At 39.0% G+C, this 26,404-nt stretch overlaps 1 protein-coding gene across 2 annotated transcripts in view; it reads left to right on the top strand.

The window, feature by feature from the left end:
* The window catches only part of LOC126334642 (protein brunelleschi), a 249,443-nt gene that overhangs the window by 161,872 nt on the left and 61,167 nt on the right, over nt 1–26,404 (top strand). For both annotated transcript variants that reach the window (XM_049997084.1, XM_049997085.1), the window contains exons 14-16: nt 9,763–9,875; nt 17,442–17,539; nt 19,390–19,616. In XM_049997084.1, the coding sequence (XP_049853041.1) occupies nt 9,763–9,875; nt 17,442–17,539; nt 19,390–19,616 (438 nt within the window). The remainder of the gene's footprint in view (nt 1–9,762; nt 9,876–17,441; nt 17,540–19,389; nt 19,617–26,404) is intronic.

Consider the following 26,404-nt stretch of genomic DNA (forward strand, 5'->3'; position numbering starts at 1 on the left):
TGTATCGGAGGGTGGCTGCCATGGGACAAATAAAAGAAGAAATAAGAAAAAACACACGTGACCTACATGTCCAGATCATGTTACAGCACTCCTCTTGTGAAGCTCAGTACGCCCTGTGATGCACTGTTAAGTCATTGCTGTAATTCTTTGTTGTGAACTCTTTATGACACCCTTCTTCACCATACCATGCAAAGAATTGTGTCCACATGTACGTGAAGTTCGATGGCAGGAGGAACAAGACTTTTCGTCAGGTGAATACAGGGTTATAAATACAAAATCAAATAGGGGTAATACAGGAGTAGGTTTAATAATGAATAAAAAAAATAGGAGTGGGGGTAAGGTACTACAAACAGCATAGTGAATGCATTATTGTGACCAAGATAGACACAAAGCCCATGCCTACTACAGTAGTACAAGTTTATATGCCAACTAGCTCTGCAGATGATGAAGAAATGGATGACATGTATGATGAGATAAAAGAAATTATTCAGGTAGTGAAGAGAGACGAAAATTTAATAGTCATGGGTGACTGGAATTCGGTAGTAGGAAAAGGGATAGAAGGAAACATAGTGGGTGAATAAGGTTTGGGGCTAAGAAATGAAAGAGGAAGCCGCCTGGTAGAATTTTGCACAGAGCATAACTTAATCATAGCTAACACTTGGTTCAAGAATCATAAAAGGAGGTCGTATACATGGAAGAATCCTGGAGATACTAAAAGGTATCAGATAGATTATATAATGGTAAGACAGAGATTTAGGAATCAGGTTTTAAATTGTAGGACATTTCCAGGGGCAAATGTGGACTCCGACCACAATCTATTGGTTATGAACTGTAGATTAAAACTGAAGAAACTGCAAAAAGGTGGGAATTTAAGGAGATGGTATCTGGATAAGCTGAAAGAACCAGAGGTTGTACAGAGTTTCAAGAAGAGCATAAGGGAACAATTGACAGGAATGGGGGAAAGAAACACAGTAGAAGAAGAATGGGTAGCTCTGAGGGATGAAGTAGTGAAGGCAGCAGAGGATCAAGTAGGTAAAAAGGCGAGGGCTGCTAGAAATCCTTGGGTAACAGAAGAAATATTGAATTTAACTGATGAAAGGAGAAAATATAAAAATGCAGTAAATGAAGCAGGCAAAAAGGAATACAAACATCTCAAAAATGAGACCAACAGGAAGTCCAAAATGGCTAAGCAGTCATGGCTATAGGACAAATGTAAGGATGTAGAGGCTTATCTCACTAGGGGTAAGATAGATACTGCCTACAGGAAAATTAAAGAGACCTTTGGAGAGAAGAGAACCACTTGTATGAATATCGAGAACTCGGATGACAACGCAGTTCTAAGCAAAGAAGGGAAGGCAGAAAGGTGGAAGGAGTATATAGAAGGTTTATACAAGGGCGATGTACTTGAGGACAATATTATGGAAATGGAAGAGGATGTAGATGAAGATGAAATGGGAGATAAGATACTGCGTGAAGAGTTTGACAGAGCAGTGAAAGACCTGAGTCGAAACAAGGCCCCCCGCAGTAGACAACATTCCATTGGAACTACTGACAGCCTTAGAAGAGCCAGTCATGACAAAACTCTACCAGCTGGTGAGCAAGATGTATGAGACAGGCGAAATGCCCTCAGATTTCAAGAAGAATATAATTATTCCAATCCCAAAGAAAGCAGGTGCTGACAGATGTGAAAATTACCTAACTATCAGTTTAATAAGCCACAGCTGCAAAATACTAACGCAAATTCTTTAGAGATGAATGGAAAAACTGGTAGATGCTGACCTCGGGGAGGATCGGTTTGGATTCCGTAGAAATGTTGGAACCCATGAGGCAATACTGACCTTATGACTTATCTTAGAAGAAAGATTAAGAAAAAGCAAACCTACATTTCTAGCATTTGTAGACTTGGAAAAAGCTTTTGACAATGTTGACTGGAATACTCTCTTTCAAATTCTGAAGGTGGCAGGGGTAAAATACAGGGAGCGAAAGGCTATTTACAATTTGTACAGAAACCAGATGGCAGTTATAGGAGTCGAGGGACATGAAAGGGAAGCAGTGGTTGGGAAAGGAGTGAGACAGGGTTGTAGCCTCTCCCCGATGTTATTCAATCTGTATATTGAGCAAGCAGTAAAGGAAACAAAAGAAAAATTCGGAGTAGGTATTAAAATTCATGGAGAAGTAGTAAAAACTTCGAGGTTCGCCGATGACATTGTAATTCTGTCAGAGACAGCAAAGGACCTGGAAGAGCAGTTGAACGGAATGGACAGTGTCTTGAAAGGAGGATATAAGATGAACATCAACAAAAGCAAAACGAGGATAATGGAATGTAGTCAAATTAAATCGGGTGATGCTGAGGGAATTAGATTAGGAAATGGAACACTTAAAGTAGGAAAGGAGTTTTTCTATTTAGGAAGTAAAATAACTGATGATGGTCGAAGTAGAGAGGATATAAAATGTAGACTGGCAATGGCAACAAGGAAAGCGTTTCTGAAGAAGAGAAATTTGTTAACATCGAATATGTCAGGAAGTCGTTTCTGAAAGTATTTGTATGGAGTGTAGCCATGTATGGAAGTGAAACATGGACAATAAATAGTTTGGACAAGAATAGAATAGAAGCTTTCGAAATGTGGTGCTACAGAAGAATGTTGAAGATTAGGTGGGTAGATCGCATAACTAATGAGGAGGTATTGAATGGGATTGGGGAGAAGAGAAGTTTGTGGCACAACTTGAATAGAAGAAGGGATCGGTTGGTAGGATATGTCCTGAGGCATCAAGGGATCACAAATTTAGTATTGGAGGGCAGCGTGGAGGGTTAAAATCGTAGAGGGAGACCAAGAGATGAATACACTAAGCAGATTCAGAAGGATGTAGGTTGTAGTAGGTACTGGGAGATGGAGCTTGCACAGGATAGATTAGCATGGAGAGCTGCATCAAACCAGTCTCAGGACTGGAGACCACAACAACAACATGTACGTTTGATTCAGGGAAATCGGGAACTGAAAGTTGGGTCATTTGCTGCACTGCTCAAAGAACATACTGTATGGAAACAAAGCAAAGTTGCTGAAGTACTTCTTCGGATAATGTTTTACTTGAAGCATAAAGAAACCCACCACATATTTTGAATTCACATGTTATTTCACTATTATGTTACTTCAGAGTTAAGTTACTTGCAGCCTATTGTTCAAAGAATTTGTGGTGAACTGAGGGTATGAATTGTGACTGGTAATTGAGGGAAGCAGAAATTAGCCATTTGAAATTGTGCTTATATTTCAAAATGCTTCTCTGAACCATCTGTAGAAAGATTTCAAAATCTTATGTATTCATCTGTAAGAAATTTCTGAATTCTAGTCAAGATCATTCCCATGGCTTTATGATCTTTAAAAAGCCTAAATCCATTTCTTTCCAGTGGAGATTCATTTACCAGTCTTCTGTATAATTTGAAAGTTTCCAAAAAATATTATTTTTTGTGCCACCATGCGAAGAATCATGTTTGCATCTATGACTTGGGGAAAGCAGGAAGCATGAAGTTGAGGCATTTGCTGCATTGCTGCATACTTTTTGTATGTAATTGTCTAAAGCTGCATCCCATGCTGTGTTTTACACTAATCACAAATAATTGAAAACAGTTTTCATCCTCACATGATTTTTCACTAGACAATTGTTCTAAAAATAATGCAATAAATTGGATGTCACCAATGCGATTTGCATGTCCCTACCCAAGTATGAAACTAGGAAAAGGGGAGGTGCAGTGCAACATGGAATCTCCACATCATTGAGAGATGAATGCTAGGTGAAAAGGCAGATTGAAAAAATCTGACCCAGCCAGGATTCCACCCTGCAACCTTTTTGTTCCTAGCAAAACATTCTACCACCAGACTGTCAAACCACATAGAAAATAGATCACACTTGCTGCTAACACTAGACACTACTGCACTGTCTGTGATGTCCGATGTTCAGTAGGTGGCTGTGGCATCATTTTCACAACTTAAGTTTAATTCGTCATAAGTCAGAAAATTTGTACAAAATATTTATAAATTATACATATAACTTTTCTCGTGGATGATTGTATGTATTATTGAAAACCAGATCAAAATCCCTACAGTAGGTCCTGAGATTAGCCTGCATATGTAGATGTATGCTAGGAGGTGACTTCATTTATTTTATATTGTTAGTGAAAGTTTTGATAAGGAAAGAAGTTCGGAAGATGTATCAGTCCTCAGGTGCTACAAGAAAGTACAAAATTGTACTGATACAGTAATATTTAGGTGTTGACACAAAATAGAAATGTCAAATAGCTTTTGCTTCTAACAGCTGTAGCCAGTTCATAACCAAATATATATGAGATGTGATAATAAAGTAATGAGACTGGTTAGAAAAAACACCTTTATTTACATTTTTAACCAGCTTCAAGGTACTCCATTGTGCCTGCACACAGTTACTTTATCAGTGTTTCTGTTGTTGGTACCCTCTGGGACTCATCTTCTGGTACACCAGCAAAAGCTCTTGTTACAGCTATTGAGATGTTCTGTACTGTTGCAAAATGGTGTCCTTTAATGACTGCCTTCACTTTAAAAAAAAAAAAAATCACACACATCACATGGGGACCATGTTGTGTGAATACGGAGGTTGTGGTAGCACTGCAGTGGAGTTTGACACCAAAAGTTGCATCGCAGACAGGTAGTTTGGGATGGTGTGTTGTCGTGATGCAAGTTCCAGTTGTTAGCAATATGTAGAAGAATACAATGGACCCAATTTTGAAGTCCTTTGAGAATCTGTTGGTAGTAGTTCTGGTTTACCATCTGACCTGGAGATAACCACTCTTTGTGCACAATATCCATGGAATCCAGTACTTTAATGTATGTACTTTCCTTGTTCTTGAAGATCCTTCTAAATAACATTGCCAATTTTGATGTTTCGTCTCAGGTTGATACTGGAAACACTAAATTTAATTACCTGTGATAACTTGGCTCAGTAATTCTGGGTTCAGTTCTACTTGTCCCAACAGGTCACCTGCCACAGTCTGGTCTTTTTGTTGCTGTGTATGAGTTTTGGAAACCATTTTGGTACAAAACTTTCTCAGTTCTAGATTTTCAGCCAATATCAGGTGAACAATTTCTCAATTAATGTTCAGTTCATTTGCAATCATTTTTATGGTTGATCTTTGATCTACTGTCGCACATTCACTCACCTTGGCTGTGTTGTCACTTGTTTGTGCTGTTAATGGTTGCACACTGTAGTGTTCGTATTCAATGTGCATCTTCAGCATTGGTTCTATCTCTCACACACACACACACACACACACACACACACACACACACACACACACACACACACAGAGAGAGAGAGAGAGAGAGAGAGAGAGAGAGAGAGAGAGAGAGAGAGAGATGGCATACTGTTGTGCTACTATATTTTGAGATTCCATTCTTGTGTCGAAAAACAAGCACAAGACTCCACTCTTCAAGTATCTGACTGAGACAGTGTAGGTGCATACCGCTTGCAGTTATGGTGGGGAAAGACCAAAGTCACACACTGTCTGTGGTAGCAGGTTGCGAGATCGCCATCCTAGGGAGGAAAAAATGAATCTCATTACTTTGTCACAGTAATCTTTGGGGGGGGGGGGCGGGGGGGGGGGGGGGGGGGGGGAATGCAGAGAAAATGTCATGCACTATATGCAGTGTTGTGGTTTGCGGCAGCGGCAGCAGCAGTCGTAGTAGTAGTAGTAGTAGTAGTAATTGTTGTTGTTGTTGTTGTTGTTGTTGTTGTTGTTGTTGTAATCTGTCTGAAGACTGGTTTGATGTAGTTGTCAGTGCTGCTCTAATGTGTGAAAGCCTCATCTATTCTAACTCTACAACCTTCATAATTTTGAACATGTTCACTGTATCTCTTTCTCTGTCTCCCTCTTCAATTTTTACCCCTCACACCTCCCTACAATATTTAATTGATGATTCCTTAATCTCTTGGAATGTGTCCTTTTAACTGATCCATTCTTTTAGTCAAGTTGTGCCACAAATTTCTCTCCTCCTCATTTCTATTTGTTACCTCGTGATTAGTTGTATGATGTGTCCATCTAATCTTTAGCATTCTTTGTAGAAACACATTTCAATAGCTTCTATTCTCTTCTTGTCTGAACAGCTTGTCATCCACTTTTCAATTCCATGCAAGTTTACTACCTAGGTCTTCAGAAAAGACTGCCTAACACTTATAAATTTATATTTCATGTCAACAGATTTTCTTTTTTTTTTTTTCCCAGAAATCCTTTCCTTGCTATTGCCAGTCAGTATTTAGTACCCTCCTTACTTTGTCTATCAACAGTTATTTTACACTCAAATAGCAAAACTCATCTAATACTTTTAGCATCTCATTTCCTGATTTAATTCTGTAAACATCACCTGATTTAATTTGACTGCATTCCATTACTCTTGTTTTGCACTTTTTGATGGTCATCTCTCCCTCTTTCAAGGCATTGTTCATTCCATACAAATGCTCTTCAAAGACCATTGCTGTCTCTGTTGTTGTTGTAGTGGTCTTCAATCCAGAGACTGGTTTGATGCAGCTCTCCTCCATGCTACTCTATTCTGTACAAGCTTCATCATCCCCCAGTACCTACTGCAACCTACATCCTTCTGAATCTGCTTTGTGTATTCATCTCTTGGTCTCCCTTTGTAATTTTTACCCTCCACACTGCCCTCCAATACTAAATTGGTGATCCCTTGATGCCACAGAACATGTCCTGCCAACTGATCCCTTCTTCTAGTCAAATTGTGCCACAGATATCTCTTCTCCCCTATTGTCTTCAGTACCTCCTCATTAGTTATGTGATCTTCTGTAGCACCATATTTCAAAAGCTTCTATTCTCTTCTTGTCTGAACTATTTATCATCCATGTTTCACTTCCATACATGGCTACACTCCATACAAATACTTTCAGAAACGACTTCTGGCCACTTAAATCTATACTCGATATGGCTGTATCTAACATTTTTAAATGTCATCAGCAAACCTGAAACTTTGTATTTCTTTTCCCTGAACTGTAATACCTTCTCCAAACTTTTCTTTGGTTTCCTTTACATTTTGCTCAATATACAGATTAATCACTAGTGGGGCTAGGCTACAGCCCTGCCTCACTCCTTCTCAAACATTGCTTCCTTTCATGCTGTTTCAGATGCAGACAGAATCTAACTTAAATGGCACATCCCTCTTTCTGTCGTCCATGCTCCGTACTAAGTTCTTAAGTAAATGTTTTAATAATATGTTATCTATATGGTCGCCTCAATTAGCTGATTTTTGTTATTTCCTTTGTTTATGAAATGAATTTGCTCCTTGTGATGGAAAGGCTTACGTTATCTCAAGGGCATCGGAGATGATGAGATTGATCCAACTCATAAAATTTATCACCACTTCTAAGACCCATCAGTCTATAGTCTGAACACCAGTCTGAAACTGTCTTGAGCATATGCAGAACAAAAACAGCATTTGGACAACACCCCTGAGTACTTGAAACTGTTTCTGGCTAACAGTAGGTTGTTGAAGCAGTGGCTCCAAACTGGTCATGGTCAGTTGGCAACTTACTGAACTTATCAGAGGTATTTCCTCAAACTGCGAATTTTGCATATACATTTGCTAATTCCTCTCGAGCTTTGCACTTCTGTTGCATCTTTCAGTGAAAGTTATTATGATTTAGCAGAATGAGATTTTCACTCTGTAGCAGAGTGTGCGCTGATATGATTTAGCATTTAGTCTTCAGCTTTTTTTTATCATTGTCTTTAGGGAAAGTTTTCCATAAAGTTCATTTCTAACAGTTGCCTGTATGAGCTGGGCTATCTGGGGTGTTCAGGTGATGAGAAAATGAACTTCATGAAAGAAGTTATGATTGTTACAGTCACAAAATTAGCATTTAAACATTGAAAATTTTTATACATTTAAAGAATGATTATTTCAGTCCCTGCAGAACTTATCAGCAGTATGGTACATTGACAGTATTTATTAAGAACATCTGCTACTCTAAGCCAGTGTTTTGTTACACAATCCAGAATCCACATATTTCTGAGAATTTCAAGTCATGTTTGTGTTTGTGTAAGCATGTTGAGAAACACAGGATATCGTAAGGAGAAGAAAAGGAAATTTATAGGTAGTGTGGTATTGAAAGCATATTTTCAGGAATTAAAGACCAAAGTCGCGTACAGAAAGATTTCATCTTTGAGAACAAGTTATAAATCTGACCAGAAATTCCTGAGAAACAGATAAGGAGAGGTTTTTATAAACACTTTTGCAAATATATGAAAGGAGTGCTTAATAAATCTACTAAATTGTCCACTGCCAACAACATTGTTTTATTTTCAAAGCCAACACAACATGAGCTCTCAGTATAAAACACAAACACTGTAAAAGATCAAGATATACATAACAGTGACTCAAGAAGAACTGAAGTTCAGGAAAAGATGTTAATTACATTGAATTTACCTAGGAAAAAGGCAAATCACTCATTCTGAGGATCCAAATATTAAAACCATTTGGGTTACTGAATAGCTCTGCGTAAAATGGAACAGTTCTATAATCTGCCCCATCAATCAGAACAATGGGCCTGTGATGTGTGAGAACTACTATAATATTGTACTGCTCAACTTCTGCTGTAAAATATTCTCAAAATGGTTTTTAGGTGGGATGCAGCTGTTAACAGATACATTTACATGGTATTTCCGAGGAGGATTTGGTAGTTTCACCAAATTTTTTATGCTTTCACTTTTATGTGTAATAGCTTATTTTAATTTGACTGTGTCTAGTGTAATATGCAAGTATATTTAAACTTAATCTTGAAATAGTACAGGAGTAATTTAAAATTGTGCAGCTTAGCCTAGACTACTGGTAATCTGGAAATCATTAGAAGAACATAATATTATTGTTTGGTATGAGAGGCAGAGCTTTTTAATTGTGCTGTCAATTTTCCATCAAAATACGTGTGGTTCTAGGCGCTACACTCTGGAGCCAAGCGACCGCTACGGTTGCAGGTTCGATTCCTGCCTCGGGCATGGATGTGTGTGATATCCTTAGGTTAGTTAGGTTTAATTAGTTCTAAATTCTAGGTGACTGATGACCTCAGAAGTTAAGTCGCATAGTGCTCAGAGCCATTTTTCCATCAAAATATGACATGTCTCTGTGATAATTAGCAGTCATACATTTTTTGACTCCCTGAAATGATAAGGAACTTTGATTAACTGAACCAGAATTGAAAACGAATGTTAATGTACATGTTTATGATCTTAGGACCTTATGTCAGTGTGTAACTAAAGCAACTGGTAAACTAAAGAGTTTCAGCAGAAACCTTAAGAGGTTTCACTAACAATGTCGGGCATGTTTCAGAACAAAGGCAGCTGCAAAAATTCCTGCAATTTTGCATTAACAAAATCTCTCAAAGAGAATAGGTCAGTCAGTTGATCAGCTTCAGTGTTGTGCATTATTAATTCATGTGGCATGATATGTTGTTTGTTTTGCTGATCTGGAAAAGACATCTGCACATAAATATTTTGTATGAGCTACCAGTGTTGATGACAGTTCAAATGATATGAAATCTTATAAAAAACTAATATGACTGAATTACTGGTTTTCATCAGTGTTTTACATGGAAATATTATAGCAGTAGTTATTAGCCACTGGTAGGAAGAGGAACCAACCTGCTTCAGCAGTCTGATAGTTACCAGCTTTCTCTTTCCAACTTTACATAATAGCAATAAAAACAATAATACAGTTATTCCCCTTTTTTCTTTTGCAGGTTATTCTACTCACACATTAGGTGTGAAATCAAACTGCAGGTTGCGTCATATAGCAGGTTTCCCTCAGACACATTTTTCGGTAGACATAATTCCAGCTTTACCTCAAATGCAGGTACTGTCTAATATTTACTCTAATAAAAAATCAATGAATTATTATATTCTTATTTTACTGTGTAATATAATTGTACAACATCCATCTTGCACTTAAAATGTGTGTCACTTGTCATTTTTGTGTTGTCTTATATGTTTATGAAGAATGCTTAACTGGGCTGATAAAATGCTACCTAGTTTGTGTGTGTCTCAATTTATCATCAAACGTAGAGTAAATATACTGTCAGGCTGTTTTCAGTATGCACTATTGTTGAAAGAGCTGCGAATAAGAGATTATTGTGCTTTTCTGTATAATGAACACTTCTTTCTTCAATGATGATTTACCCCAGAATGTGGTGCAATGAGACATTAATGAATGAACATAGAAAAAGTAGGCCATCTTTTTACATTTTCATCTTCAAAGTCTGATATTATGTGCTGTGCAACAGCTGCAGGGCTAAGATGTTCAAAAAGATCTGTAACTTGTGACTTCCACTTCATGTACTTATCAACATACACACCTAAGAATTTAGAATATTCTGTTTATTTATTAATTTATGTGTATGCATTATTTGGAATGGTGGTTGTCACACCTTTTACAGTACTAATAGCATGTATTGAGTTTTATCTAAATTCAGTGGCAGTCCATTTGGAGAGATTTAGTTATTCATTTCAAGAAAACATTATTTACATTTATGAGTGTTGAAATTACTCCATTTGGCTTCATCATAATACTTGCATTGTCAGCCGATAAAAATATTTGATGATGGAAATTATTTGTATATAACAAGAATTATAGCAGGCCCCATACTGATCACTGTGATATATGTGTAGTGTTTTCACATCCTGAACTTGCTGTTTCATTGTGGTGCTTCCTGAGTTTTGTAATAGGACACTCTGCATACCTTGTAGTGAGATAGGATGAAGAGAAGTTACCAGCAGTATCTCTGATATGATACTATTTGAACTTCTTTACAAGAATACTGTGAAATACACAAGCAAATGCTTTTAACAAGTCACAGAAGATACCAATTGGCAATATTTTGTTACTCAAATCTTGTATAATCTGGTTTGTGACTTGACAAATAGCATGTTCTGTGGAGTGACCCTTTTGAAATCCGTATTGAGATTATCTTATTTTGAGAGAGGTGTGTTATGGTTCTTGTATGTATAATTTTTTCTAATACGTTTGGAAGGAAACCAATGAAACTGGTCTGTAATTATTAATCTGTCTTACTACCTTTCTTGTAAAGGGGTCTGACAGTAGCGTACTTCAGTCTTTCTGGAAATATCCCTTGTCATTGTGATGTGTTGAATATGTACCCGAAAACATGTCACATATATGCGAAGAATGTACTTTGAGTATTGATTGGAGAAATCAATCACATTCTTAATTTATTTGCCAGAGCATGGATTAATTGTAATTTATCTGTATGCATGAGTCATTGCATTCTTAATATATTCTATTGCCTTATCCCTTCAGCTGACCGTGACAACCTTCTGAGATATTTTCAGGAAATTATTATTAAATACATTGGCAACTAGACTGTTATCATTTATTGGTTGTCTAGCTTTTGTTATAATGAAATCCTCTGCTTAACTGGATTCCTGATTTCTCTTTTAACTACTGATCACATAGATCTAATTTTATTATCAGGATGATTGATTTCAGGGACACAATGATTTTTTTTAAAATCACTTTCCTGAAGACAGTGATATATTTGACAGAAATATATTTCTTGTAATGAAATCAGTCATCTGATTTCATAATCATTTAAAACAATTTCTTTTTCTAAACATGTTACTTTCTTCCTTTTATAATTCATGGCTTTTTTACTGTCTTTTGTGTAGCATACTTATTTTTTCTTGGGAAAGCAGCTGTTAAAAGATTCGTAGAAACCCACCTACAGATACATTAAATCTGGAAATCACATTTGTCACAATTAACACATCCTTCCAGTCAGCTTCCTTTAAGTCTTCTGTTGTATGGTCATGGATTACACTATGTTCCATGATACCACTTCATTGTAATAATATACAGTTAGTTGTTTAGCATGGCTAGTTGTGCATCATGGTCAGAGAGGGCATTAACTGCTAGACAAACATTTATATCACGAATGAAGTGTGCACATACAAAAATGTTGGCTATTAGTGTACTGCTATATGTGTAACTCTGGTGGGAAGATCAGTAACACATTACATATTGTAAGTGTTAAGTAACATTTCCATTACAGAAAATTAATGTTAAAGTCTCCACTGATTAACATCTGCTTTGTGAAAGTTTTTCATTGGGGATGTAAATGTGTAACATTATCAGTGACTTTTCCAATAGCAGCAGTTCATGAGAGGTCTAGCTAAATGAAATGCCTTGCACAAAAAAAAACTTGTTTGAATTTCCTTACCATTATGCATTGGAATATTAGAGGACTAAAATACTAAGTTAATGAACTTATTTTCTTCCAATTATTGATCTTGGCAGAAATTACTGGTATTAAGAAATTGGAATTTTGGTTATAATTTAATTGGATAGATGAAAAATGTATTTTATCCCAGCAGAATACACTCATATAAGAAGGTTGTAATTAGGCAAGCTTTATCAGTTAGTGACTCCCTTTTCAGGCAGAAGGGTTGAAGGGGAAGGAAGAGGGGTGAAGGAAACTTACTGGAGAGGTCTAGGAAGAGGGATAGTTTTGGAAAAGTTGCCCAGAACCGTGCATCAGGGGAGACACCGCACAGGATGAGAATGAAAGTTTTCCTTCTCATCTTGTGTAGTGTCTCCCCTGACCCACGGTTCTGGTCGACTTTCCCCAAAATCTACCCCTTTTCCTAGACCTCTCCAATCCTTTTCCTTCACCCCTCTTCCTTCCCCTTCTGCCTGAAAAGGGAGTCACTAACTGATAAAGCTTGCCTAATTACAACCTTCTTATATGAGTGTATTCTGCTGGGATAAAATACATTTTTCATCTATCCAATTAAATTATTTCATTTACCTGGACCCCTCTGCCTGAATAAGATATTTAGCCTAAAAAAGTCTTACTTCTCACACCTGTAATGTTTTTTGTGTTTTTGTGTGTAGCCAGCATTTATTTTCCTTTTGGTTGTGGTAACAAATTTTTTAGTTCTTCCTCTAAAAATCATTTCTGTTATGACAGGACATAAGCAGTTGTAGGTAATGCAGTTTTGTCATTGAACTATAACAGATCACTTAATGCTTAGGATAATGTTTCTGATTTCAAAATTGGATAATTGTTCCTTTCATAATGTTGTCATTTTACATTCAACAAGATTTCAGTGTATTTTAAAAATACTCAAGTCTGTAGACTGAATTAGAAATAGAGCATTTTCAATAGAAACATCAATTTCCCAGCAAACTGCACAATTGTAGAAAGGCAAATTGGATGGGAATACTTAGAGTATGGCTGAGCATCACAGTATCCTTAATTTATGAGAGAGAGTTGTGTTCTGCATACATTTAGTGAACTTAGATCTCAAAGAAAATAGAGGTGGAGAAAGCACCTCCAAAATTATAGGTACACTTTTGTCTGTAATTTAGGGCTTATTAGAGTTGTGAAAAAGAACAGGAAGTGTGACAATGTGCATAGGAATAAGTGCCCAGCCACTATTATCACACATGACAATGGTCCCAATCTACCTGTAACCACGCACTGTGGGTAATACCTGAAAACAGGCACAGAGGTATGGGTGGCAGTTACTGTGTCTAGTATCTGCCTGCCAGTGACACACAGAATATCAGTGATAAATAAAAAAAGAAAAGATTTTTGTTGTTAGAATATCATTAAGAGGTTTTCCAGAGAGTGAACTGCTCACCCAATATATATAATGTCATAATGCTGCAGAAAGTCATTCACCATGCTTACCATGTTTTGACAAGCACTATTATCTACAATCCATCTAAAAGATAGTCCAAATGCAGCAAAAAAAGATGCACATAACATTTTAGGGTGCCATCTCTGTACTCTGACAGGAAACACATACAGCGACATACATGCTTCTGACATGATGCTAGTACACTCCGTAAAACGATTTTATCCCATTTCACAATATTTTCAGGTTTATTATGTATACTAAAGGAAGAAATGGTAAAAATTATTCCTCCGGCTAAACTGTTTATAACCTCTCAGCAAGGATTAACTCACCATTTCCAGAACCGTTCTTATTGGGCAAGTGTTTTTCTGTACATTGTTGGCATACAGTCCTTGTGAATATCAGAGCTCCCCCAAAATCTGCAAGTGCATAAGAAAAGGGTAAGAGGTGAATAAGTACGGAAAAAAACTCATACTTTAATACCCAAATTTTCTTCTACAGTGTTATCACAATATGCAATAACTGGATTTATTAAAGTGAGGTCTTATATTTCTTCAGTTAGGTGCCTAAGGCATCTATACTATGGGTAAGTCTACTCATTTTATACAAGGCCATGACAAGTATAGCATGATAAATGCAGCAAGCACGCACAAGTCTTGTAGTGTAGCCCTACTCACAAAGAAACTTGCTCCTGTATTGAAAGAATAACAGATCAAGAAGCTGCAGCTCAAAAGAATACCAGCACAATCATCAGATTGTGTGTTTTAATAATGTACAGAAAACTGGTAGAAAATTAAGAATTGTTTAGGAATAAAGGAGATGACACACAAAAAGGCAGAAGTGCTGCACTTCTAATAGTTGCACAAACAAAAAGATTGCTCTTCCTTTTCCTAAATGTAGGAAACACACACAAACACACACACACACACACACACACACACACACACACACACACACACACACACGCGCGCGCGCACTGGCATTCAAGCACTCACCTGTCACCCTACATTGTGCTCAGTCAACTGCCAGCTCTTTACTTGTCCACGGTTAAAGTACTGGGATGAGGTGGGGGCATGGGCTAAGGGATGGAGAGAAGCAGAAGGCAGGGAGGGGATTTGAGGAAGTGTCTAGCGGCTTGTGGGAGAGTGGGGAACTATCTGTCGGCAAGCTAGGGATCCAGGTAGAGGGAGCAGATGGCATACGGCTCACACAATTTCATAGACTAGAGCATGAGATAACAGCGCACAGTTAAATGATGTGTGGACACACATTGGGTGGGCATACAGGATCAGGGGATTGTGTGTGTGTGTGTGTGTGTGTGTGTGTGTGTGTGTGTGTGTGTGTCCACACACACACACACACACACACACACACACACACACACTATTGGGTGGTGGATGGGGAGCAGTGAGTTACCTTAAGTTTAGGACAGGAAGGTTACCAGACCAAATGATGTGCTGTAAGGGTAGCTCCCATCTGTGCAGCTCAGAAAAGCTGGAGATGGTGGGGAGGATCCAGATGGCACGAGTTGTGAAGCAGTCATTGAAATCTGTTTTGTGCTCTGCTGCATTTTGTGCTACTGGGTGGTCCACCTTGTTTTTGGCAGCAGTTTGATGCTGGTCAGTCATTCTATTTGACAGATGGTTGGTTGTCATACCAATGTAAAATGCTGTGCAGTGTTTGCAGCAAAGCTGGCAGGCCAGGCCATATGGGAGGGATTTTTTGGTTTGGGAAGAATGGCAGCTGTCAAAGTGAACGTACTGTTTGTGATTGGGGTGTTTGATGTGGACTGAAGTGTGGATGGAGCCATCTGAAAGGAGAGAACAACATCTAGGAAGGTGGCACGATGGGTAGAGGAGGATCAGGTGAAGTGGTTGGGAGAGGTGTTGAGGTTGTGAAGGAATAAGGATAAGGTGTACTGGCCTTGGGTCCAGGTTATAAAGATGTCACTGATAAACATGAACCAGACGGGGGGTTTGGGGTTTCGGAAAGCTAGGAATGTTTCCTCTAGGAAGCCCCTGAATAGGTTGGCACAGAAGGGTGTCCATAGCTGTGCCACGAGTTTGTCTATCTTCTCTTCAAAGGTGAGGTAGCTTTGGGTTATAATGTAGTTGGTTAAGTGTATGATGAATTAAGTGGTGGGTTTGGAATATGCAAAGGCTTTGGTAGAGGTAATGTTCAGTTGCAGCAAGGCAGTGGGCTTGGGGGAATGTTGGTGTATAGGGATGTTGCGTCAACCATGACAAGTAAGGATTCAGGAGGTAAAGGTGTGGGGATGGTGGAGAGCCAGTGCAGTAGGTGGTTGGTATCTTTACTTTGGGAGGCTGGGTTTTAGACAATTGGTTGGAGATGCTGATCAACAAAGGGCTGAGATTCCTCCAGCAGGAACACTGTAACCAGCCATAATTGGGAACCTGCAAATGTTAGGTTTGTTGTGTTTGGTGAGCATGTAGAAGCAGGTTTGCTGTTGCTGGGGTGAGCAGGGAGGCGGATTGAGGGGAGAGGTTCTGGGATGGCCTAAGGACTTCAGCAGGGATTGGAGGTTATGTTGGACTTCTGAGGATGGGGTCACTCTGGCAGAGCATGTAGGTGGAGGTTTCACACAACTGATGGAGACCGTCTGCCAGGTAGTGACTCCAGATCATCACAGCAGTGGTGGAACTTTTGGCTGCTGGGAGGGTGTTGTGTAGCACAGTCCTTTCTTTTGTTGAAATGTTGTTGTTCTTAGGGAGGGACGTGGTGAAGCATGGTGAGTGCAGGTTAGACATTAGGAAGTCCTGGAAGGTAACCAGGGGATGTTCAGGTAGGAGTGTGGGAGGCTCATGATTGGCTGGTGGTATGATTGGTGTGGCAGTGTTCAGAGTTGGGAATGCATTGGCTTTGGTTGGAGGGGTTGATTGCAAAGAAGTGTTTCCACTGTAGACAGCATGTCAGCTATGGAGGGTGTGAGTGCTGTGAGGGGTTGATGAGGAGGAATACTGTGGGTAGGATGGGGATTGGATAGTAGTGCCCTAAGGCGGGAGTAGGTTTTATTCAGGCTGGATAACTTATGGAAAAGAGGTTCTGTTGTTGTGAGGAAGAAATGTCAGTGAAAACTCTGATTAAACAGGAAATCACATAGGGTAGCCAGTCAACAGATTACAGCAGGATGAGAACGAAATTGTAACTGAAATGCAAGACACTGACAGCTTTCAGAACTTCCATAGGTAGTAGTTGTCTTTGATAACAATAGTCATTCGTTGCCAATAGTAGCTTTGGAACCCTGTACTGTTAGTGCACGATGCTATATTTTTCCACCATTGGTATGAAATGTTACTACAAGAGAGTGACTAATTAATCCATTTGTGTGAGAATTTTGTGGGCGCTATCAAATCTTCTCTGAACATCTTGGTTGAAGTATTAGACCTCATAAAGACGAGAATTGAAATAAAAAGTGATTTTTAAAAAGTGCTGACTGTTTCACTTTTGAATTTCTTGTTGACAGAACAACTTTAATGGAGAATAGATATTTGAAACATAGGTCCATTCTTATTTAATTTACTAGCTACTAAACAAGCTTCAGAATATTTACCAAGTCTGTATCTTTTCTTGTAGACCTATATTTGAAGTACATTTCGTCGCTTACTTAGTTCACCATTCTTTTCTATGTAGGAAAACTGTAAAAATGTGTGACCGGTCGGTAGCCTTGGATAATTGCAATGAATATTTATATAGACTTTTAATCAAATTCACAGTTTTTAATCTCAGTATATCCCTTTTTCAGGTTTCAACATCACTACCAAAAAGCACAACATTCAGCTCATTAGGAGCAGCAGCACATGTTGTTACAAGTGCTAGTATCACACTGTATGCTGGTGAAACGTAAGTATTGTGTTATGTTGTTCTAACATCCTTTCTTTGTTAATTGTCCAGGAATTCCTCTGTGTCTTAAGTCAGTTCACGTCATTATAAGAAACAAGAGAATACACCACAATTTTCTTCATTGTCTTTTATAATTTGATTAAAGTAAGTTTTTGATTGACATTTGAGTGAGTTCAGTAGTAGCCAGCATTTAGATAACTGTAGTCTCACCCCACACAAACCTTCCCAATCCAGCTTTAAGATGGGCATAGATAAATAAATCATATATTAAACAATATTGTGACTGCTTGCATCATACATAGGCCAGTCACATTAATGTTACACTTGAACATGCGTGACCACTCACAGATGGCAGGTGGCAGCATGAACAGTAGAGGGTACGTAAAGCGTGCCAGGTTGATGCGGAAAACAGTGCAGTTGTTGTTGTAATGTGGAAATGGAGCTATTTATCTTACGTTCAAAAGGGCATGATCATTGCCTTTTGGGCCAAGGATGGAAACATTCCTGAAATGACTAGGTTTGTAAATTGTTCACATGCCGCCTTGGTTAAAGTAAACTGTGCGTGGCAAAATGACGCTTTCCAAAACTGACGCCGAGGCAACTGCGTTGTATTGGGGGCCATAGATGACGGGGTTGAAAGACGGCTACAGAGATGTATGGCGGAATAGACGTGCAACTGTTGAGAGCCATATGAGCTAAGTGACTACCTGCAGTGTCTCCTCGACAAATGTTCAGTGGATGTTGCTGCCTGTGAGCTTTAGCATCAGGTGCTTGGTTCATGCACCCATGCCGACTGCTGTTCATTGATGACGAAGGCTGGAATTTGCACACCAATAGCACAACTGGATGTTGTTGTTGTTTTTGGGGAAGGAGACCAGACAGCAAGCTCATCAGTCTCATCAGATTAGGGAATGACGGGGAAGGAAGTTGGCCGTGCACTTTCAAAGGAACCATCCTGGCATTTGCCTGGATTGATTTAGGGAAATCCCGGACAACCTAAATCAGGATGGCCGGACGCGGGATTGAACCATCGTCCTCCCGAATGAGAGTCCAGTGTGCTACCCACTACGCCACCTCACTTGGCCCACAACTGGATGACAGCTGAATGGGGACAGGTGGTTTTTTCATATGAATTACATTTTATGCTCCATCGAACAGATGGCCATTAGTGTGGACAGCCTTGCAACAATCATCATAAATGTCTAGGCTGGAGGACAGAGTGTTATAGCCTGGGGAATGTTTTTGTGGCATTCCCTGGGTGATCTGTCATTCTGGAAGGTACAGTGGATCAACACAAGTATACATCTATCCTTAGCGAACATGTCCATCCCTACATGCAACTTGTTTTTCCTCAGCACAATAGCATCTACCAGGAGAACAGTGCAGTGTCACACAGATCACAGTGTATGTGTGTAGTTTGAAGCCCCAGGATAAGTTTACTGTATTCTCATTGCCATCAAACTCCCCGGATTTAAACCCTATCAAGAATCTGTGGGATAACCTCAGTCAGGCTGTTCACACCATGGATTCTCAGCTGAGAAACCTAGCACAGCTGGCCACAGCATTGTAGTCAGCATGGTTCCACATACTGGTTGGTACCTTCCTGAGCCTCGCTGACACTCTTCCTGCCTGTCCGCACTGCAAAAGCTGGTAATTCAGGTTTTTGACAGGCTGTTACAGTAATGTGACTGGACTGTGTACTTCTATACAGTCATTGAGTCTAATACATCACAGATAAAATAGTTTTTAAGGTATTTGCTTTGTTATTACATTTGAGCCAATAGGAAATGTATTATTACTGTTTTTGTTTATCATCTGAATGCTATGTTGTTCTTTATCCAACCCTGCAGTGCGGAGTGCAGTGTGTCCATCAGCAATGTTGGAGAGCAGCCTATTGAAATGCTGGAAGTGTCTGTGCAGTCTACATTGGAGCCAAGTGTCCAGCAAAAAGTTTTCCAATGGAGCCAAGAAAACCTCCAAGCCCAACTTCCATTGCAACCTGGGGCCACTGCCAGCTTCACTGTCTACCTTTATTGTGTAGCAGATTTTCTTTCTCCTGGATTTTTTAATGAAAATGGTACTGTCTTGCTGTTACTTTTTTTTAAGACAAGTCATTATCCACATATCAAAACACATTTCAGTGTTCATGAGCCAATGTGACATTGTCTGCAAATGTCTACAACATTATGAGAAACCGTTATGTTTTCCTTGCCATTTCTATTAGTTGCTATACTTTTTATTAAAGGACATCTTCTAAACACCAAGCATTGAAGATTATTATAACTGAAGTTTTTGTTCATGATAGTAATTCTAAGATTAACAGAGCTGTTTGTTTCAATACGATATACTTACCTACGAAAAAAATGAATAATTGTTTCTTGTGTGTTTTGTAAACAGCATAAATATTTTTGCAACCCATTTATGAAACTAAAACTAACACATTGTGCACCAAAGGAATATACAAGACAAAATTGCAGCTCAGTTGCTCTTGAGATTGAGTGTCATAAAATGCTGTTCATATTTTTGTTTTGCTCTTTTTATTTTGTGTGTTTTGGTAATTCATTTAGTTAACTCTTCATTGTTCAGCTACATTATTAATTCTCTGTGCAGGAGAGACAGAGGAAGGGTGTACATTAATCCTACTTTTACTGAAAAGAGAATATTACTTGTTCAACGCAAGCTGACTAAACCATTTTGTAGATAGCAAATGCACAACTTTACCTAAACCATTCATTGAAGAATGTAGTAGTGTACTTAAGATGTTACATATATGTTAAGTAAATGTGTATCCACAGTATTGATTATAGCAACTCTAAATCTGTAACTCTTAATCAGAGCTACTGACATCCATGGAAGAACCAGCCATAGCAAAACTACTCCACCTGGTAAGCAAGATATATGAGACAGGCAAAGTACCCCCAGACTTCAAGAAGACTGTAATTATACCCATTCCAAATAAAGCAAGTGTTGACAGGTGTGGATATTATCGAACTATTAGTTCATTAAGTTGTGGTTGCATAATACTAACACTTTTTTTTTTTTACAGAAAAATGGAAAAAACAGATAGAAGCTGACTTCAGGGGAGGGTTAAAACTTACAAAGGGAGACCAAGAGGTAAATATAATAAAGGATGCAGGATGCAGTAGTTATTCGGAGAAGAAGAGGCTTGCACAGGATAGCGTAAAATGAGAGTTGCATCGAACCAAACCAGTCTTCAGACTGAAGAACATAACATCATAATCTGTAATAAATAATTCAAAGCTTTCCAATTGGCATGTTGTACTTATTGTTGTTGTTGTCTTCAGTCCTGAGACTGGTTTGATGCAGCTCTCCATGCTACTCTATCCTGTGCAAGCTTCTTCATCTCCCAGTATGCACTGCAGCCTACATCCTTCTGAATCTGCTTAGTGTATTCATCTCTTGGTCTGCCTCTACGATTTTTACCCTCCACTCTGCCCTCCAGTACTAAATTGGTGATCCCTTGACGCCTCAGAAAATGTCCTACCAACCGATCCCTTCTTCTGGTCAAGTTGTGCCACAAACTTCTCTTCTCCCCAATTCTGTTCAATACCTCCTCATTAGTTATGTGATCTACCCATCTAATCTTCAGCATTCTTCTGTAAGACCATATTTTGAAAGATTCTATTCTCTTCTTGTCTAAACTATTTATCATCCACGTTTCACTTCATACATGGCTACACTCCATACAAATACTTTCTAAAACAACTTCCTGACACTTAATTCAATACCTGATGTTAAAAAATTTCTCTTCTTCAGAAACGCTTTCCTTGCCATTGCCAGTCTACATTTTATATCCTCTCTACTTCGACCATCATCAGTTATTTTGCTCCCCAAATAGCAAAACTCCTTTACTACTTTAAGTGCCTCATTTCCTAATCTATTTCCCTCAGCATCACCCAACTTAATTCGACTACATTCCATTATCATCGTTTTGCTTTTGTTGATGTTCATCTTATATCCTCCTTTCAAGACACTGTCCATTTCTTCTCCATGGATTTTAATACCTACTCCGAACTTTTCTTTTGTTTCTCTTACTGCTTGCTCAATATACACATTGTATAACATCGGGGAGAGGCTACAACCCTGTCTCACTCCTTTCCCAACCACTTTTTCCCTTTCATGTCCCTAGACTTTTATAACTGTCATCTGCTTTCTGTACAAATTGTAAATAGCTTTTCGCTCCCTGTATTTTACCCCTGCCACCTTGAGAATTTAAAAGAGAGTATTCCAGTCATCATTGTCAAAAGCTTTCTCTAAGTCTACAAATGCTAGAAACGTAGGTTTGCTTTTTCTTAATCTTTCTTCTAAGATAAGTCGTAAGGTCAGTATTGCCTCATGGGTTCCAACATTTCTACGATATCCAAACTGATCTTCCCAGAGGTCGGCTTCTATCAGTTTTTCCATTTGTTTGTAATGAATTCGCGTTAGTATTTTGCAGTTGTGACTTATTAAGCTGATAGTTTGGTAATTTTCTCTTCTCCCATCACCGACTTTCTTTGGGATTGGAATTATTATATTCTTCTTGAAGTCTAAGGGAATTTCACCTGTCTCATACATCTTGCTCACCAGGTGGTAGAGTTTTGTCAGGACTGGCTCTCCCAAGGCAACCAGTAGTTCTAATGGAATGTTGTCTACTCCCTGGGACTTGTTTGAACTTACGTCTTTCAGTGCTCTGTTGAACTCTTCATGCAGTATCATATCTCCCATTTCATCTTCATCTGCATTCTCTTCCATTTCCATAATTTTGTCCTCAAGAACATCGCGCCTGTATAGACCCTCTATGTACTCCTTACATTTGTCCTCTAGCCATCCCTGCTTAGCCATTTTGGACTTCCTGTTGGTCTCATTTTTGAGACATTTGTATTCCTTTTTGCCTGCCTCATTTACTGCATGTATATATTTTCTCTTATCCTCAAGTAAATTCAATATTTCTACTGTTACCCAAGGATTTCTACTAGCCCTCGTCTTTTTACGTACTTGATCCTTTGCTGCCTTCACTATTTCACCCCTCAAAGCTACCCATTCTTCTTCTACTGTATAACTTTCCCCCATTCCTGCCAATTGTTCCATTATGCTCTCCCCGAAACTCTGTACAACCTGTGGTTTAGTCAATTTATCCAGGTCCCATCACCTTAATTCCTGCCTTTTTGCAGTTTCTTCAGTTTTAATCTACAGTTCATAACCAATAGATTGTGGTCAGAGTCCACATCTGCCCTTGGAAATGTCTTACAATTTTAAACCTGGTTCCTAAATCTCCGTCTTACCATTATATTATATATCTGAAACATTCTAGTATCTCCATGGTTCTTCCATGTATACAACCTTCTTTCATGATTCTTAAACCAAGTGTTAGCTATGATTAAGTTGTGCTCTGTGCAAAATTCTACCAGGTGGCTTCCTCTTTCATTTCTTAGCCCCAATCCATATTCACCTACTATGTTTCCTTCTCTTCCTTTTCCTACTGTCGAATTCCAGTCACCCATGACTATTAAATTTTCGTCTCCCTTCACTACCTGAATAATTTCTTTTATGTCATCATACATTTCTTCAATTTCTTCGTCATCTGCAGAGCTAGTTGGCATATCAACTTGTACTTCTGTAGTAGGCGTGGGCTTCGTGTCTGTCTTGGTCACAATAATGCGTTCACTATGCTGTTTGTAGTAGCTAACCCGCACTCCTATTCTCCTATTCATTATTAAAGCTACTCCTGCATTACCCTATTTGATTTTGTATTTATAACCCTGTACTCACCTGACCAAAAGTCTTGTTCCTCCTGCCACCGAACTTCACTAATTCCCACTATATCTAACTTTAACCTTTCTAATTTTTCTAACCTACCTGCCTGATTAACAGATCTGACATTCCACGCTCCAATCTGTAGAACGCCAGTTTTCTTTCTCCTGATAACGGCGTCCTCTTGAATAGTCCCCGCCCGGAGATCCGAATGGGGTACTATTTTACCTCCGGAATATTTTACCCAAGAGGAGCCATCATCATTTAATCATGCAGTAAAGCTGCATGCCCTCGGGAAAAATGACGGCTGTAGTTTCCCCTTGCTTTCAGTTGTTTGCAGTACCATAACAGCAAGGCTGTTTTGGTTAGTGTTACAAGGCCAGATCTGTCAATCATCTAGACTGTTGCCCCTGCAACTACTGAAAAGGTTGCTGCCCCTCTTCAGGAACCACACGTTTGTCTGGCCTCTCAACAGATACCCCTCTGTTGTGTTTGCACCTACCATATGGCTATCTGTATCGTTGAGGCCCTCAAGCCTCCTTACCAACGGCAAGGTCCATGGGTCATTGAGGGGGGGGGGGGGGGGGGGGGGGGGTACTTATAACCTGATTAAAATATGCAGCGAGTTGTTTCTTTTTTAAGTTATTCATCAGTTGAGTGAGAGGGGACAAGAGCAGAAATAAAGATGAGAGGCAGCGACGTAGTCTTTCATATTTCTTCTGACTTACAGAGCAAAATGATGGAGATGAGTGTTGTAATGGAATTACCTGAATAGCAATGAGGTGGGAGCTGGAGGTCATCTGAGTGAGCATTACGTAGAAGGAAAGAATTGACATTAGGAAATATAGGTACATATGAATTGCGTGATGTGTAGAGTCTTACATGTACATGGAATGTATCTAATTATTTAACAGTCAGCTAAATTCTTGCATAAATTTTATGAGCATAACTGTGTGAACTCTTCTACAATAGCACAAAGTTGTGTGCAAATGATTAGAATAATAAACGTTCAATAGTTAACCAGCTATATATGCAATAAACCTAATGTGGTATGCAGGGATTATTATTGTTATGACTTATGAGCTGAAGTTTAAGATTATCTAGCAGAGCATGAGCTACACCAATAAAATGCTGCAAGGTTGATTTTAGTTTTAAAGCCCTAGTTCGCTTCAATCAAATTTATATGAGGATATGAGGTGCAGCAGTAAAGTAAAGAGACTGTTTAGAAAAAATGCCTTTATTCACATTTTTAATCAACTTCACTGGTGTTCACTTCAAAGTGACTCCCTGTTACTTACTTTATCAGTGCTTCCATTGTTGGCAGCATCTCTGGATCTCTTCGCTGGTATACCAACAAAAACCATGTCACAGCTGTGTAAACGTCCTGCACTGTTGCAAAACAGCATCCTTTTGTGACTGTCTTCACTTTTTGGAATTCAAAAGAGTCACACAGGGTCATGTTGTGTTGGCACTGCAATGGTCTCTGATATCAAAAGTTGCTTAGCAGACTATGCAGTAGGGAATGCTGTGTTGTTGTGATGCGAAATCCTTTAGCAATGTGTAGATGAACAGTATGGTACCATTTTCGAACTTTTTCAAACATTTTGTGGTTGTAGTATTGGCTTAACATCTGGCCTGGAGGTAACCACTATTTGTGCACAATATAATCTACATTGATACTCTGCAATCCACTGTATGGCACATAGCGGAGGATTCCTCATACAGCTGCCAGTCATTTCCATTCCTGTTCAACTTGCAATAGCAGAATGGTCAGCACGTATAATACCATGCACAGGGGCCCAGGTTCGATTGCCTGCTGGGTTGAGAGATTTTCTCCTGGCAGGGACTGAGTGTTGTGCTGTCCTCGTCATCATTTCATTCCCATTGTCGACGTGCAAGTCACCCAATGTGGCGTCGCACTCAATAAGACTTGCACTTGGCGGCCGAACTTCCCGCCTGGCACCTCCCACCCACTGACGCCATATGATATGATCATTTGGGAAGAATGATGGAAAAACAAATGTCAATATGCCTCCATATGAGTCTAACTTTTAGTATCATCTCTTTATGGTCCTTACACACAAGGAATGTTGGAAGCAGAAGAATCGTTTTGCAGTCAGCTTCAAATGACATTTCTCTTAATATTCTCAGTAGAGTTCCTCAAAAAGAATGTTCCTTCCCTCCAGGGATTCCCATCTGAGTTCCTGAAGCAGTTCCGTAACACTTGGGTGTTGTGCAGACCTACCAGTAACAAAGCTAGCAGCCTGCCTCTGAATTACTTTGATGTCTTCCTTTAATCTGAGCCAGTTCAGATCCCAAACACTCAAGCAATACTCAAGAATAGGTCACACTAGCATCCTATATGTGGTCTTCTTTACAGATGAACCACACCTTTCGAGAATTCTCCCAATAAACTGAAGTCAACCTTTCACCTAGTTCCTACTCCAATCCTCACATGCCCATTTCGTATTGCTTTGCAATGTTAGACCCATATATTTAAGGACATGACTATGTCAAGCAGGACACTTATAATGCTGTACCTGAATATTACAGCTTTGTTTTCCCTACTCATCCAAATTCATTACATTTTTCTACATGTTGACCTAGCTGCCATTCATGACACCAACTACAAATTTTGTCTAAGTCATCTTGTATCCTCCTACAGTCTCCCAACTTCGACACCTTACTGTACACCACCTTCAGCAAACAACTGCATACTGCCCCCCTGTCTACCAAACAATTTATCTGTAGAGGATAACAGTGGTCCTATTGCACTTTCCTGGCACTCCTGATGATACCCTTTCTCTGATGATCACTTGCTGTCAAATACAACATACTGGCTTCTGTAGCTTACGAAGTTGTTGATAGTTCACAGCATATCATGTGAGAAAAAAGCAAACTGAGTTTCGCACAAATGATGCTTTCTAAAACCATGGTGATTCATGTACATAAGGTTCTCAGCCTCAAGAAAATTTATTCCAATCAAACTGAGAATATTTTCAAGGATTCTCCAAAAAACTGATGTTGAGGATATAGGTCTACAATTTTGCAGGTCCATTCTTTTGCCGTTCTTATACACAGGAGCCACCTGCCCTTTTTTTCCAGTCACTT

The sequence above is a fragment of the Schistocerca gregaria genome, chromosome 2 (genome assembly GCF_023897955.1).
Source record: "Schistocerca gregaria isolate iqSchGreg1 chromosome 2, iqSchGreg1.2, whole genome shotgun sequence".
Taxonomy (NCBI): Eukaryota; Metazoa; Arthropoda; class Insecta; order Orthoptera; family Acrididae; genus Schistocerca; species Schistocerca gregaria.